At 38.2% G+C, this 15,007-nt stretch overlaps 1 protein-coding gene across 4 annotated transcripts in view; it reads left to right on the top strand.

Moving 5' to 3' along the window:
- Nucleotides 1-10,952, top strand: part of LOC149250399 (uncharacterized) — a 55,051-nt gene extending 44,099 nt beyond the window's left edge. For 2 of the 4 annotated variants that reach the window (XM_089459067.1, XM_089459065.1), the window contains exon 3: nt 10,384-10,952. In XM_089459067.1, coding sequence (XP_089315193.1) covers nt 10,384-10,403 — 20 coding nt within the window. In that variant the 3' untranslated portion in view covers nt 10,404-10,952. Of the gene's footprint in view, nt 1-10,294 lie in introns of all 4 variants that reach the window. The other 2 variants (XM_089459066.1, XM_089459064.1) reach the window with 1 other exon arrangement.
- The last annotated feature ends 4,055 nt before the right edge of the window (nt 10,953-15,007 follow it).

The following is a 15,007-nucleotide window of genomic DNA, read 5'->3' as shown; positions in this document are numbered from 1 at the left end:
GACACATCATTCTTGTCTTCATTTGGGAAGACATAATGGAGGATTGGGTAAACATTTGGTATCCAATGCTCTTTAAGGACGAGTTAGGGCATCCAAGATAAGAGTAGTCGTAGAGGACCGATATCCTTTGAGGATTGGGAATCCAAGATAAGAATAATCTTGGTGGAACACAATCTGAGAAAACCCGGGTGGGTTATGTTCCGAGGGAGACAATGATGAGGGTGTCTATACATCATCGGTCTCGCCAACATTGTGCTCAGATCTCGTGGACATATAGAGTTGTTAGTCAAGGCCCTGCTATGTGACAATGCTGGTTGATATGATGCTAAACAGATGGGTTACCAATTCGACTCTTCTTATGAGAATTCTTCAGATTGAGAATGACCAAGTACCATTATGAATACCTCCCTAGTTAAGAGGGAGTGTTGAAAAGTGTAACTAGGTTCGGTCTTCATAATGACATATGTAATTGATGAAAAGAAGAAAATAAAATTATTTTTGTAAGTACTTGAATCATGGGTTTCATGATCAAGGAATTTTATTTTAGTTAAGGTTCCCATTGTGAACCTTTAGGATTTGTCATCTAGTCATAAAAGTCAATTTGAGTCAATGTCATGTATGAAGGACCCTACTTGGGCATGTTACATTTCTATATGAGTCAATGAAAGTGTCAAATAGCCCTCCACGACAAGCACAAGTCCCCTCCTTTGAGTCGGCTTAAAAAAAATGAAATCTCTCAAAAGGACACGTCAGCTCACCCTTAGTTCATGTCGGCTCATTATGGAGGCTCCAACAACTATAAATAGGCAGCTTGACCTCATTTCAGATACATAATTTCAATGAAGCAAGTCTGAAATCAAAAGGTGCGAAGATCACTTAGGAAGGAGACTTATCATCAACGAAGAAGGGAGAGAAGGAGAGTGAGGTCTTTGGTGTCATTTGGATCTGTTTTGGGTATGTTTTAGGACACACGTGCAAAGAAGGAAGTGGATATTTGTTGCAGAAAGAACCGAGAGGAAGTACAATCCTCTTAGGTAGCCGAGTTGGAAGTAGGGCAAGTTGAAGAGGAAGTCGAGGCAAGCTAGAAGGAGTCACTATGCAAAGAAGGCCTAATTCAAGGAAGTCGAAACTAGTGAAGGTCTAAAGTAGAGGGTAGCCGAAGTTGAAGAGAAGCCGAGAAGAAGGAAGGAGCAGAAGGTTGACTATCGTTGACTCAAGGAAGGACTTCATCAAGGAAGCTTTGTGTCTTGGTCTTGGAGTGGCAAATAGGTCAAGGGTCTTGGTCTTGGTATTCGTCAATTGGAGTCTCTATAAGAAGAAGAATTTGTTCGGGTTTTTCCTGTCAAGTGGGAGAGGTTTTGGCCTTTGTTGAGAACCTATATACTGTGTCTCTTGTCTCTTATGGTTTATGCATTGGTAGTTATTTGATGAATAAGAACACTATAATAATTCTAATCTATGAAGTAAAAAGCATTCACAAGCAATTATCTGAAGAAGAGAAATCACCTAATTGCTATGCCCTAGATTTCTCAACACCTGGAAGGCTATATATACAAGGCAGTTCGTATTCATTTGGAGCATCTCATTCTCTCAAGCATAGTTTGATATTTGAAGATGGAAGCTGGGAAGTGCGAAATTGAGAAAGGCCTAGAAGAAGAGCTGGAAAGGAGTGCGAGTTTCTGTAGGAAGATAGAAGACCTCAAGATTGAAATTTTGGGACAACTCTCACTCACTTCTGAGGTGTATCAAGGGAGATCGAAGTTTTTCTAGTCTGGTCGAAGCTGCTGCTGCTGCTACTACTGGGTCGAAGTTGCTGCTGATGCTGCTAGGTCGAAGTTGCTTTTGAAGGGTTGTCATCTACAAGAAGGATTGGGGCTGACTTGGTGTGGAGGAAGTCTCTTTTTGGGTCTAGAGTCATGGATTATCTCGAGAAACTATTGAAGGAAGAATTGTTCATTGGGTTTTCCCCTAGACAGGGGTTTTGCCCTGATTGTCCGCCTACATTTGTTGTCCTTGTGCGATTGTTTTGGTAATTGTTTGATGAATTAAAAGATAAAAGAACATAAAGATAAAGGAATCACAAGTAATTATCTATATAAGAAAATCTTTCTGCCTTTCTAATTTTCTAACACGACAACCAATGTCACTAACATGAAGGTACATAGAGGGCTTGGTGCTCTTGATTAAATACATGTTCCATCGTACATACCCTAGTACATGACAAAATCCAGTGGAAACATTGCAATCCCCCTAGTCCTGAAATCCTGAAAAAACTAATAAGTCTGCTGGATTTTGAGTGAGATCTAAAATTCTACATTCTCCATATGAAATTCAATGAGGTTAGAACCACTGTCAAACATCTCGAGTCATTTAATGGTAATGTTAAAAATTTAAGTAAAAGGATGAAAATGAAATATAAAGGACAATGTCACTTTTACTTCAAGAATTTAACATTACCATGAATTGCACATCAATACTAGGGCCATAGGCTTGAATATTAGGTTGCCCCACTAAAAAAATCTCATTTCTTTGAAAAAAATTGCATTTGGAATGCGTTTGCAATTTTTTTTTTGCGAAAAAAGCTAGGGAGCGGAATTTTTTATGCGGGAGCGCACTCCCGATCTACTCCCGCTCGGAGCACACTTCAGAAGCAGATTCGGAGGGGGGGGGATACTCCCCTGTAACCTTGGCAGGGAGCCACACCACAAATATCAGGATCTTCATGTGGTACATGAGGATTGTAGGTTTGAACCTTGTACAGAAATTACCTGCATACAAATTCTAAAAACATAAAATAAACCATGGCAAGAACATAACACATAAAACAAATATACAAAGAGATTTTCCCTTGGATGCCAAAACCGGGACTACTAGATTGATTTTTCATTATTTTCCTTTCAATGTTACAATACATATATATACATGCTGAAGCATTCTTAAACCCCAATCCATTAACCTTGGATTAGAACGTAACTGTGGTTCCCTTGACTGGATCTACAAAATACCATGGGCAGAAAACCAACATGCCCAAAACCATGTGCAAAACCCATGCACAAAACCATAGGTAGGTTTGCCCACATAATTTAAGGTCTAATTTTTTTCTCTCAGGGCGTTGCCCCGGACCTCGTGCGGGGGGGCTATCGCCCTCCTGAAACCCCCTGACAGGCGAGGCTGCACCCCACCTGTGACCCCCTTGCTGCATCCGATGCAACAAACAGGGGGGGTTAACGCCCCCCCTGTGACCGCCCTGCGCATGCGACTAGTTGTGGAAAGAATATAACACATACGTAACAAGGATCACCTATGTCTGGGGTGACAGGTTCACAAAGTCTAGGATCACTAGGCATAGGATCTCAGATTACAGGTTTACCATAGACCACAGGAGGGGATTCCCCATCAGGAGGAGAGGTTCTTGTGGAGGATTTTCCCATACCAATAGAGGAGGCTACTACAGGGAAGAGGAAGCCAAAATGACTTCGAGAGACCCTGAAGGAAGCACAATAGGCAGTGGGGAAACCCACGTGGTTAGTGAGGGAGAGAAGATCACCAGAGAGGCTAGGTGTTTATGTGGCAAATGTTGTGGAGATTGAGCCAAGTAGCTACGAGGAGGATGCTTGTCAACATATCTGGAAGGATGCCATGGTGGAGTATGCCTCCATCATGAAGAATGATGTATGGGAGATAGTGTCGAGACCTGAGGGGAAGTCAGTGGTGACTTCCAGGTGGATCTACAAGATCAAACATGCTGCAGATGGTAGCGTGGAGAAGTTCAAAGCTCGTTTTGTGGTGCGGGGCTTCTCATAGGTTGAGGGAGTTGACTATGACAAGGTCTTCCCACCAGTTGCTTGTTATACCTCTATTAGAGCAGTGATATCTATAGCAACTGAGATGGGTTGGAGGATTCACCAGATGGATGTGAAGACCACCTTTCTCAATGGGGTCATACATGAGGAGGTATACATTGAGCAACCACAGGGCTTTGAGGTGCATGGGAGAGAGTCTCATGTGTGTAGGCTTAAGGAAGCCTTATATAGATTGAAGCAGCCGCTGAGAGCATGGTACGCGAGGATAGATGCCTTCTTGCAGCATATGGGTATCCAGAAGAGTGATGCAGATCTGAACCTATACTTCGTCATGGTTGGTGACGATCCACTCATTCTGGTTCTGTATGTGGATGATTTGTTTATTACAAGAGAGGAGAGACTCATCCAACACTGCAAGAGGGACCTTGCTTTAGAGTTTGACATGACCGATATGGGATTGATGCATTACTTTTTAGGGTTGGAGGTTTGGTAGGAGGATGGGCATATCTTCGTGGGCCAGGGTAGATATGCAAGGGACATACTGAGGAGATTTCGTATGGAGGATTGTAGGCCTATGTCTACTTCGATGATCACCAATTGGAAGAAGCTGCATGCTTCAAATTTCGAGTTGGTGAAGCCCACTTTGTATTGTCAGTTGATCGGTTCGTTGGTCAACACTAGAAAAAATATTTGTTTCGCAGTCAACACATTGAGTCAGCTTATAATGGAGCCTAGGAGACTGCATTGGGTGGCTGTGAAACATGTGATGAGGTACCTACAGGGCATAATGGACTATGGTTTGGACTATATCTGAGGAGGTAGAGTCAGATTAACAGGTTGTATAGGCTCAGATTGGGTAGGCAGTGTTAGTGACTAGAATAGTACTTTTGGATGTTGTTTCATGTGGGGTTCGATAGTGGTGTCATGGTTCAACAAAAAGCAGAGATCAGTGGCACTGTGCTCAGCGGAAGTTGAGTATATTGCAGGTAGTAAGGCCGGTTGCGAGGCTATTTGGCTTCGTAAGATGATATGTGGCTTATTTGGCCAGAGGCTGAGACTAACTACGATATGATGTGATAATCAAAGTTGCATTAAACTCACGGAGAATCCAGTATTTCATGATTGGTCAAAGCACACAGAGATCAAGTACCACTTCATCAGGGATTGGATTCAAAGAGCAGCAGTGAGGCTTCAACATATGTCCATTGATGAACAGGTTGTAGATATTCTCACCAAGTCATTGCCAAGGGGCAAGCAAGCATGTGTATTTCAGAGATAGGATAGGAGTGGTGAGAAACACCTTCCTCGGTAAGAGGGAGTGTTGAAGAAAAGGGTACCAAGGAGGTGTTTCCTAGTGCTTTTGCCATTTTACCTAGGAAAACACTTTTAGCATGTGACTTTATGAGTTTTATTAAAGTCATGATAAAGTCACTTTATAAAGTACGTTATGTACTATGTACTTTTAATATTAAAGTTACTTTATGTAGATAAAAAGTACATGGTACAAGTGATAAAGTGACTAAGAGTCATTAATGAGGAGGACCACATGAAATGGGGGTCAAGTGAGAGAATGATCTCCACCATTGATCTAGAGGGCTGAGATCTATTCTCAGCCCTTGATCAAAAGGGTGACGGTTTCCTATCTTAATGAAGCTAAAGAGGGAGAAAAAGGTAGAAGTGCACATTCATTCTTCAATGTGCATTTGGAGAAGTGAAAGGAATAGAGCTAGATAGGAGCACAAGTTTGCAGGAGGAATCAAACCACAACAGAGAAGAAGTCCAACACTGGCCCAAATTTCTAGGAGATTTCATCTTGCAAATTCAGGAATGTTCAGGCAAGCTTCAGTGACTAACTTCATCATGTTTTTCTTGTAGATTTGAGTGCATTTCCAGCGCAGATCTAGAGGAAAAGGCAGGTCTGAAAATCAAGGGAAGATCAGTAGCTACCAGCATTGAAATGGAGGCAATTTCGACTTGTTTTTCAAGGCTGAAGGAGGCCTAAATTTCCAGGAAAGAGCAGGCCTGTCAGACACATTTTTCTAGTCAGGAGGAGGTTTGACAATAACTCTGTTTTCAATGCATTAAATGCTGGTTGACTGGCCCGAGTTTTAAGACAGTCAAAGGCAAATAGTGAGATGAATTTCTGGGTCTATAGTTGCTGGTTTTGTGACACACAAATTGAGAAGGTCTGATAGAGCACACAGTTCGAGGAGGCAGAGATTGTAGACTGTGGGTCAATCATCAGACTATGGCTCAAGCTTCCAGAGCAGTAGAGCACAAATTTCAAGGGGAAATAAGTACCCTTGAATGTGATTTTTCTTATGCTGCAAAAATTTCGTGAGAAAACAAATAAAATCTCCTTAGAACTGGTTTTCCATTTATGGGCTTTTCCAGGATCAGTTTTGACCAAAATATCTATGTAAAATTTGTGTCAAATTCTGTGTGTGCTTGTCTATTTATTTTCTTATCAGCTGGAAAGAAAAATAAAAAAGTAGAACCGTCCTGAATGTTTCAAAAAAAGTTGTATTAACAGTTTACATATCAGCTAACTTGTGGGGGTTGTGGGCATTAAACTTTATGGTAAAAACTTGAAACTGGAAGGGCTACAAATTTAACAAATTTCTGAACTTTTACCTGTTTTAGTGACTGAAACACTGACCAAAACAACTAAAATGTTGGCTTGAAAACTTGTGACAGAGATTGGGTCGGCTAGTAGGTAAGAAAATGAAGACTGGTAGAACATTGCGGTAGGAGTGGGTCGTAGCGGCTAGCTGATTGCACACATAGGAACACAGGGATTATTTGGGGTCCATGGCTGGATCCATCAGCCGATGATGGCAGCTGACAAGCAAGAAAAGGCCGACAGCTAGCTAGTCACCAGCCACCATCAACAGTTGCAGTCACAAGTTTAAGATTCAAGCCATTTCTGTGAGCAATTGAATTCTTCGAAAAAATCTCCCCGAGTTTCAAACACTCGACCTGTGCCTACAATGTCTGGGAGCGAAAACATCGGTGTGGTGGCCTTGCTGGATTGTGTTGGCAATGATTCAAAGAAATCTGTCATATGCTATGAAATTTGCCTTGGCCCAGATGCTTTGAGGTGGTGTGATTGTTGACATGAATAATCCTAGGTAGGCCCGAATTGCAGAAGAGGTCAAAGCTATAACAGTGACGACGATGGGACTGCTAGGGGACGTCATTGACAGAGTGATCGATCCGAGTCTGTTTTAGATGATTAAGAAATCCATCATTATTCCTGTCGTAACTTGTGTCTAGATTAGACATTTCCTGGAGGCCCAGATTGTGGAAGCCACGACGTGGATTTCATAGATGAGAGCAAGGCATTGATGCCGGAAGATGATTCTAATTTCACAAACAGGCACAATTCTAGTGCTTGTTTCTGTGGTTGCTGGGACCTTGGGGAGGCCCTGCGCCGTATTGCAGAGGGTGCGTGCGATGATCGTGAGGACAACAGGGGGTCTATCCGGTGAAAAAGAAAAAAAAAAAATTGTGAGAGTGCAACCAACATGCAGTGAGGGGCTAGCACGGGGCCACGAAGGGCAACCTAGAACAGGTGTTGAGTGGGCCATGAATGATATAACATGGCAGAGGATCATGCCGCCGGCAGAATACAGTGCTGGGCATGGTCAAGTTGTTGCGGGACGTAATGGCCAACAAAAAGTCGTGTAGGGGATTTGCCAAGACTGACATGAGTTAGTAGAGGCCTATAGAGCGAGTTAGTAGAGGCCTATAGAGCTCATAGCAACCAGCAGTAGGTATGAAGGACAATACCATCGACATTTGCCAGTAGGATTGGCGGAGGTCGGATCTCAAAGGAAGAGAGGGAGACAGTACTATTTGGGGGTTGGCATCAGGTTTCGTGGGTGTCTCAGAGGATTGAGATAGACCCACAATAGTGCTAGAATGACTTAGCATAGAAGCTCAAACGTGATATGGGTGCCAGAACGGAGGTGAAGTTTGCTCTCTATCTTGATGATTGAGAAGACGGGGTTTGGTGTAATGTTCTAGGATGGACATGCACTAATCAGACCTAGGGGATCTAGCTCAGACAGTGGCCACCTCATTGGAGTTAGAGAGAGAAACATGTATAGGCTAAAGGGCCAACCTATTCGAGCAATTTCAGGAAGTAGAGTAGTGATAGAGAACAGGGAGCAGGTAGCTTTGAAGGTTAAATAGTTCAAAGGGAGTCGACCCCTCAGATTCAAGTGGGGAAGAGCAATTAGCAGATTCCTCCAAATCTGTCAAGGTTTCTTGGTATGAGATGACCTTACAAAATGTTCAGTAGGAGGCTTCTAGGGACAAGTTCATAGGGAGCAGGTCTTCGTGGATGATGGCAGGGAAGTCATCCAATTTAGAGGGAGCAACCATGGTAACGAATGCAGTCGAGGATCAAGGGCAGTTCCAGAGGGTTAGAAGGACATCCCTCGTTAAGAAGGAGTGTTGATGTTTGTAGCTCAGGCAAGTACTTCTGCACGTGCCTATGTGACTAGGCATGCGAGAAGTCGCCCATGATCTCCTTATAACACTTGCTCAAGAGTGAGCAAGTTGCTAATGTAACTTAGCTGAAGTTTTAAACTTAGGGAAAACACATAATTATTATGTTGGCTAATTGAGCTAAAGTAAACAAAGTAAAAGTAAAGTACTTTAGTGATATGTTTTAATCTTAGTCATTGATCTCAAGTGAGGCGAGAACTAATCTCGGTTATTAATCACTTCCAAGATTAGGGTCAGGGATTTACCTCAATGTAAATTTATGGAAACAAGGGAGGAGAAAGACACAATACAACAACACAAGATTGAGAGAAGCTTCTCAGTGTCAAAATGTGTTGGGTTTGAGGAAGGAGTAGCAAGGAGATCCAGATTAGCCATGGAGGGTTGATCAGCTGGATCAGATCCAATGTTGTATGTAATTTCTCAATTGAGCCATTTTCCTAGGATGGGAGCCCAAGTAAGTTCAAAAGTTTAATGAAGAACTGTGATTGAGCAGAATCTGTGTGCCAATTTATGTTATTGAGATTGGTGAATTTGCTTTCCCTGTATTGAATGTTGCAATACCCTGCTGTGCTTTTATTCAGTAGACGTAATTCTGCTCAGAACTAACTGCTGGATTGCTAGGTTAAGAAAATTAACATATCAAAGGTAAGTGTGAAAAGTATGCAAATGTTAAATTTAAATAATACATGTTGCTGTTTTTTGGAGGCAATACGTATTGTCTACTTAGCATAGAGAGAAAAAGTATTATTGCATGTGGAACCAACTTCAATCTGAAGTACCCTGAACAAGTTGTAATATATACTGAACAGATGGTTTTTATTCCATCACAGAATGGAAAAGAAATTCTCTTGATGGATGCCTATTCTATCTTACACAGTAAATATAGTTACCAGGTTCGGCTGTACCAGTCACAGACCAGGCCTATTACCTTTCCTAAAGTATGCAAGAACAAGACTCTAAAAAATGATTTAAAAGAGAAAGAAACTATTTTAGACCACCATGTTTCCAGTGCCAATTCCTTAATATGCTAAAATCCTAGAATGATTTTGATTTTATATTGCCCCATATTCCCAAACTTTTTAAACTTTTTTCTGAAATCCCAAACTTTTCGAACCTTGCCTCCTCCAGAACCTACCTGATTTTTCAAACTGGGTAACTTTCGGCAATACATTGAGTTCAATCTAAGAAGGATCAATCTAACAACGAAAGGTAGTGAATTCCATATTCCTTTTAACGGGGATTTTGATGGCCTTAATTTCAAAATTAAAGTGAATTGACATCTAACTGTGAACTAAATCTTATTTTCAAAATTCTTTTATTTTCTGTTTCTTGGAACAATTTTTTTTTCTAAGTCGTGGACTCAAGTAACTTTTTAGAATCAGATCATAATTGTTTTCATTGAGTGAAGCTTCTGTTATGCTATTTACCATGTCTTGCTTGTGCATGATAGCAATGCGACACATACTTATTATTCATCAATGATGCCTATAAAGTATTAATATTGCCACGGACATTTAAAATGAATGTATCTTCACGAGCATTTGACTTCAGCTTAAGGCTTGTTATTGGAATTCAAATATCTGCTTGTATGTTGTAACATTCTTGTGCATGGATTTCTGTGCCATAATAATTTAGGATTTCCCATGGCTGAGAATAATCTCTAATTTCTTCTGTTATGTGTGGAAGTCCTTAGCTGTGGGATGGGATGAGTATTATATTTGTTGTGTGTTATCTTTTAATCTAATAATGCATTCTCAGTACTGCTTACTGTGTGTTCCCATGGTTTCGCTTTGTTGATTCTACAGTAATTAATTTTTAATGTTTATTTTTCTCTGCATGTTAATGTATGGAGAGAGGATGAGAAATTATAAGCACTCTTAAGTTCTCAAGTGCATATCAATGGATTGCCTGAGTCAATATATTTGTTTTCTTTTTTTGTGTATAAAGTCAACGCATGCACTTGTGTTAATGGTCAGATGCTACTGATGGAACATAAAATGTGATGCATCTTGGACTTGCTGACTTTCTAATTGGCGTTGGGTTCCATCATTGCCTCTTTGCCCAGATGATAATGATGGCTCGTGATTCGTATTTTACCACTTTTGGGGAACATGCTGTTGGTGAAGGTGGAGTTTTTTGTTACCTAACATGCTCTATTTGGAATTCCACATAGGTTCCACTAACTATGATCATTGATAATTAATTCTGGTAATTTTGTTTATTTGATAACTGGGCACCATGTCTGGCTTGCTTATTCCTTCTAAGATATGTTTTGGCTACTTATTGATGTGTTATATTTTTGATGAGTATTCTTTATTGAGGAAACATATGGCTAAGCATTACATACAGTGGGATGGACCAACTATTGGAAATTTTATGAGGCTGGACATCATTGCAGATTTACAGACTTCACCGGTAACAATTTTATTTTAGAAGACTAGGTTTTCGAGTTTTTCTACAACAACATAGTAATTGATGTGCTATCCTTTGTCAGCTAGCGTTATGGTAATTACTAATATTTGAAGCCATACGTTTGTATTGTTAAGGGAATCATCTTTTTCCAAATTGTATGAATATGGAGTAAAAAAATTTAGTAGTTTTCAAGTCCTAATTTTAGAAAAATTTGGCTGTTCATTTGGGTGCTATCTAACTATTCTACGATATGACCAAAATGGTTCAAAGCTTAGACTAGTTAGACAGCGCAGTTCATTTGTTTGCAAGGAATTCTGATTTTCTTTGTACTGCCTATAAGAAGGCCATGATTTAGCACCAAATTGGTCACATAGAGCATTCATTACTACTTAGGACATCAACTACTCGGGACACTTAGAATCCTGTTTGTGTTTAAATGGACATTTTGGTTTATACTGGATTGTATATTTGAACTCGTTCATTGACTACCATATTTATGGAATAGGATATTACAAAATGGGCGTTAATTTATTTGTAACATTTATAATCTCATTTTTGGCATGACCGAATATTTATTTAATGATTTTTGATGCAAAATAAGCATGAAAAGTTTAAAATTGTGTTATTCCTTGTTGCTATTTCACGAAGCATTCCTTCTGATCTATATTGGTAGTTAGAGCTCCGTACGTCGTGTTGTCACTCGTGTTGAATATCACTAGATGCTTAGAGAAAAGAAATGATATTTAAGACAAGGGTGTGCCCAACTCATTAACGTAAATTCCGGTTCGATTATTAAAAAACTTGCTTTTACATGATTGGGTATGGAAATACGTGTTGTCACTCATGTTGAATATCACTAGATGCTTAGAGAAAAAAAAATGATATTTAAGACAAGGGTGTGCCCAACTCATCAACGTAAATTCCAGTTCGATTATTAAAAAACTTGCTTTTACATGATTGGGCATGTATTTCCAGTGCTTTGGTTCAATGCTGACGAGGACTTTATTTCTATCTCTATTCTCTGTCTATTGGCCATTAGTTTGTGTCCCGAAACTTTTTATTTTTATCTGGTTTATTGACGAGATATTTATGATTTATTCACCGAATACATGTTATTGGGAACTTACACATTGTTATTTTCTAAAAAGATAAAAAGGTTTAAATGAGGTTTTTGCCCAAGACATTATGGATTGATTACATTTTATTGCTAGCTGAATTGGTCTCTAGCTGGTGATTTAATGCCCATTTTGTATTGTAATTACTACGTTAATATTGTGTACAACAATGGTCAGTGAAGACATCAGATTTGAATGGATTAGATTTGAGTTTATATAATATTATGATTATATTTGAGTTTATAGTTTGAGTGAGTTTAATGGTTATTGGTTAGTGAAGACAAAAAATTTAAATGGATTAGATTTGAGTTTATATAATATTGTGATTATATTTGAGTTTATAGTTTGAGTGAGTTTAACAGTTAAGAAGATGTGCTTCTTCATAAGAGATCACAAATTTAAATTCAAAAGGGGTAAAGTGTGTATGCCTTAGTTTGAGCGAGTCTAATGGTTAAGAAGATGAGCTTCCTTATAAGAGATTACAAGTTCAAATAAAAAAAGGGTAGAGTGTGTGTACCTCTATAAACTTTAGCAATCAAATCGCTGCTCGGAAGTGGATCCTTTTCCCTATAAACAAGGGGGTCTTATACACCAATTTGGTATCTAGCATGGCCATGACCTTAAAATTAAATTATTATTATCATAAGATTTTGATTAGATAAGATCTGATTAGTAAAATTTATATTTTATATATGCAAATATTTATTTAATGGTGAAACTTAAGGGCATTTAAGATTTGATTAGATTAGATTAAATGAAATTTAGATAATATTTTATTATAAACTTTCTATTTTATGTGCGAATATCTATGTAAGGATAATCTTCTCATGAAACTTAAAGAGTTGTTTTTCCATATTTGTAGATGCCATTCATAGTAAACCCGTTTATGTAGATTAGTGTGCCCTGACTAGGGAAATTTGTGTTGGAGAAATGGGAGTTTTACAAATTAAATTTGGTTCTCATTTGATAATTACTTGTGAATATGTTAAGCCATTTATTGCTTTATGTTATGTTTTTTCGTCAAACAACTATCAAAATCATACATCATGAAGATTACAAAAAATAATAGACAAGATATATGCTCTAAGCCAGGGCAAAACCCCTCCAAGGGGAAAACCCAGAAAAAATTCTTCTCTTCTTATATAATCAAATCAAATGAGAAATCCAAGACTTAAAAACCACCTCAAGAACCAAGTCAACCCTCCCTTCTGTTCATTACCTTACAAGCCTTCCAATTGTAATAATCTCTGTCTTTCATAAGCTTCCAACTCTAATGAGTCTTCTAACTCGGGTATCATATTAGACTTGAAACATAACTTCGAATATCCTTTTCTTGAGACATAATATTATAGAACTCAGATTGGTGCTTTCTCAAGAGTTTTAGACCCTTCTCTTCTTTTACCTCCAAGAAACTCGCATATTTAGCTTCACTAGATTTGCATGCCTTTCCATTGAAGAGCAACAAAGTCCTATTCAAATGGAGGTGCACACTTGCCAATGTATAGTTAACTGCCTGTGCAAAGGGTCACGTCCCTTGAGTTGGTCGACTTGATCCTCTGAGAGTCTACTTGGTTTTGAGAATTTAACTTCAAAATAAATATTTTCTTTTCTTTTACAAATTAGTCCAAATGGGACTTTGACATATTCTTATTGACTCAATAATCCTAGGGGCATGAAATGCATGCCTATTAGAAATGTAATAATAACAATTTTTTTTTCTTCTTTTTATTTTAACAAAATATATATTGATACAATTATGAAGACCGAACTTAGTTGCATTCTCCAACAATTTGAACCAGGCACTTGTTTGCATGGAATTAATCAAATATGCCAACACATTTGTGACGATCGATTAAGCTAACCCCATACAATTTATTTGATATATGTGATATTCTTCAATAATGAGAGAATTCAATTTCAAAATATCACAAGTTGCCCTCTTTATTTCATACTTGTTTGCTTTGAAGTTCAATATTGTATAAGATTAATTGTGTGTATGGTATGAAGGTAATCATGGCATTATATAATCATAGCTTTGGAGCTCAAAGTTGGTCGCTATATATCTAATCTCATTTGAGTTAGTTTTCTCCAACTTAATAGTAAAAAGAAGCCTTTGTGAAACTTGCATTTTGGGCAAGTGACATAGAGATATATTTGACAAGGTGCACAGAGAGCAAACATGCAATTGTTGGTGTAGAATGATCTTTATGGTTCATTGAGAATCCCATTGTTAGCAAAAGTTTTGTTCTACTTTTTATGTACTTGTCAAATTCTTCTAAGAACATTCTTGGATTTCAAGCCATGAGATGAGGTAAGAAGAAGATTAAGGTTATCAAGATAGCCAAATAGTGGAGGAGAATACTTCTCTAATCACTTTCATAAGTATTGCAAAATAAATGTTATTTGCAAATAATTTACTTTGTCATATACTCCAAAATAAACTTTGTTATAGTGAGAAAAATTGAGATCATGATAGAAATGGAAGGGAAAAACCTTTCAAAACTCATTTGGGCTAAAGTTGGTATATGGTAGTTTTTATACTAAGTAGAAGGTGCACTAAATTCTTTTGAGATTAGAGATATTAAATCCAAGTAGTAAATATAAGACATTCATTACAGTATACTTGGTACTCTACTCCATGAAAACATCAGGAATACACCAAGCAATTGATATTAAATTACAAGAATATATTTGTCCAAGGCATGAATTGTTGAGTACATAAGCATGTATAAATGATAAATATATTAAATCTAAGTAGTAAATATACATGACCTTTATAACAAACCCTAATGTAATAAGAAGAAATTGTAGAAATGTAACTTCACATAACGTAGATCTCAAGAAGACATTCATTAGAGTATACTTGGTACTCTACTCCATGAAAACATCAAGAATACACCAAGCAATTGATATTAAAGTACAAGAATATATTTGTCCAAGGCATGAATTGTTGAGTACATAGGCATGTATAAATGACACTATTTATCATTATTATACATGAAGGATAATTTTATTAGACCTCTATATGGGAAATTTGAAGGAAATCATCCAACATGAGGTGCATTTTGTTGAACCTAAATCCCCAGAGCATGCTTTCAGTGTAGCAAGGAAGGTTAAAATAAAAATATGGCTATTAGAAGAATGGTCAATAACAATTACAAA

This window comes from Pinus tabuliformis, chromosome 7 (genome assembly GCF_031772625.1).
Source record: "Pinus tabuliformis cultivar Carrire ecotype Pingquan chromosome 7, CPIR1, whole genome shotgun sequence".
Lineage (NCBI taxonomy): Eukaryota > Viridiplantae > Streptophyta > Pinopsida > Pinales > Pinaceae > Pinus > Pinus tabuliformis.
The sequence above is the reverse complement of the archived record's forward strand: the minus strand, read 5'-3'. Positions and strand labels throughout refer to the sequence as shown.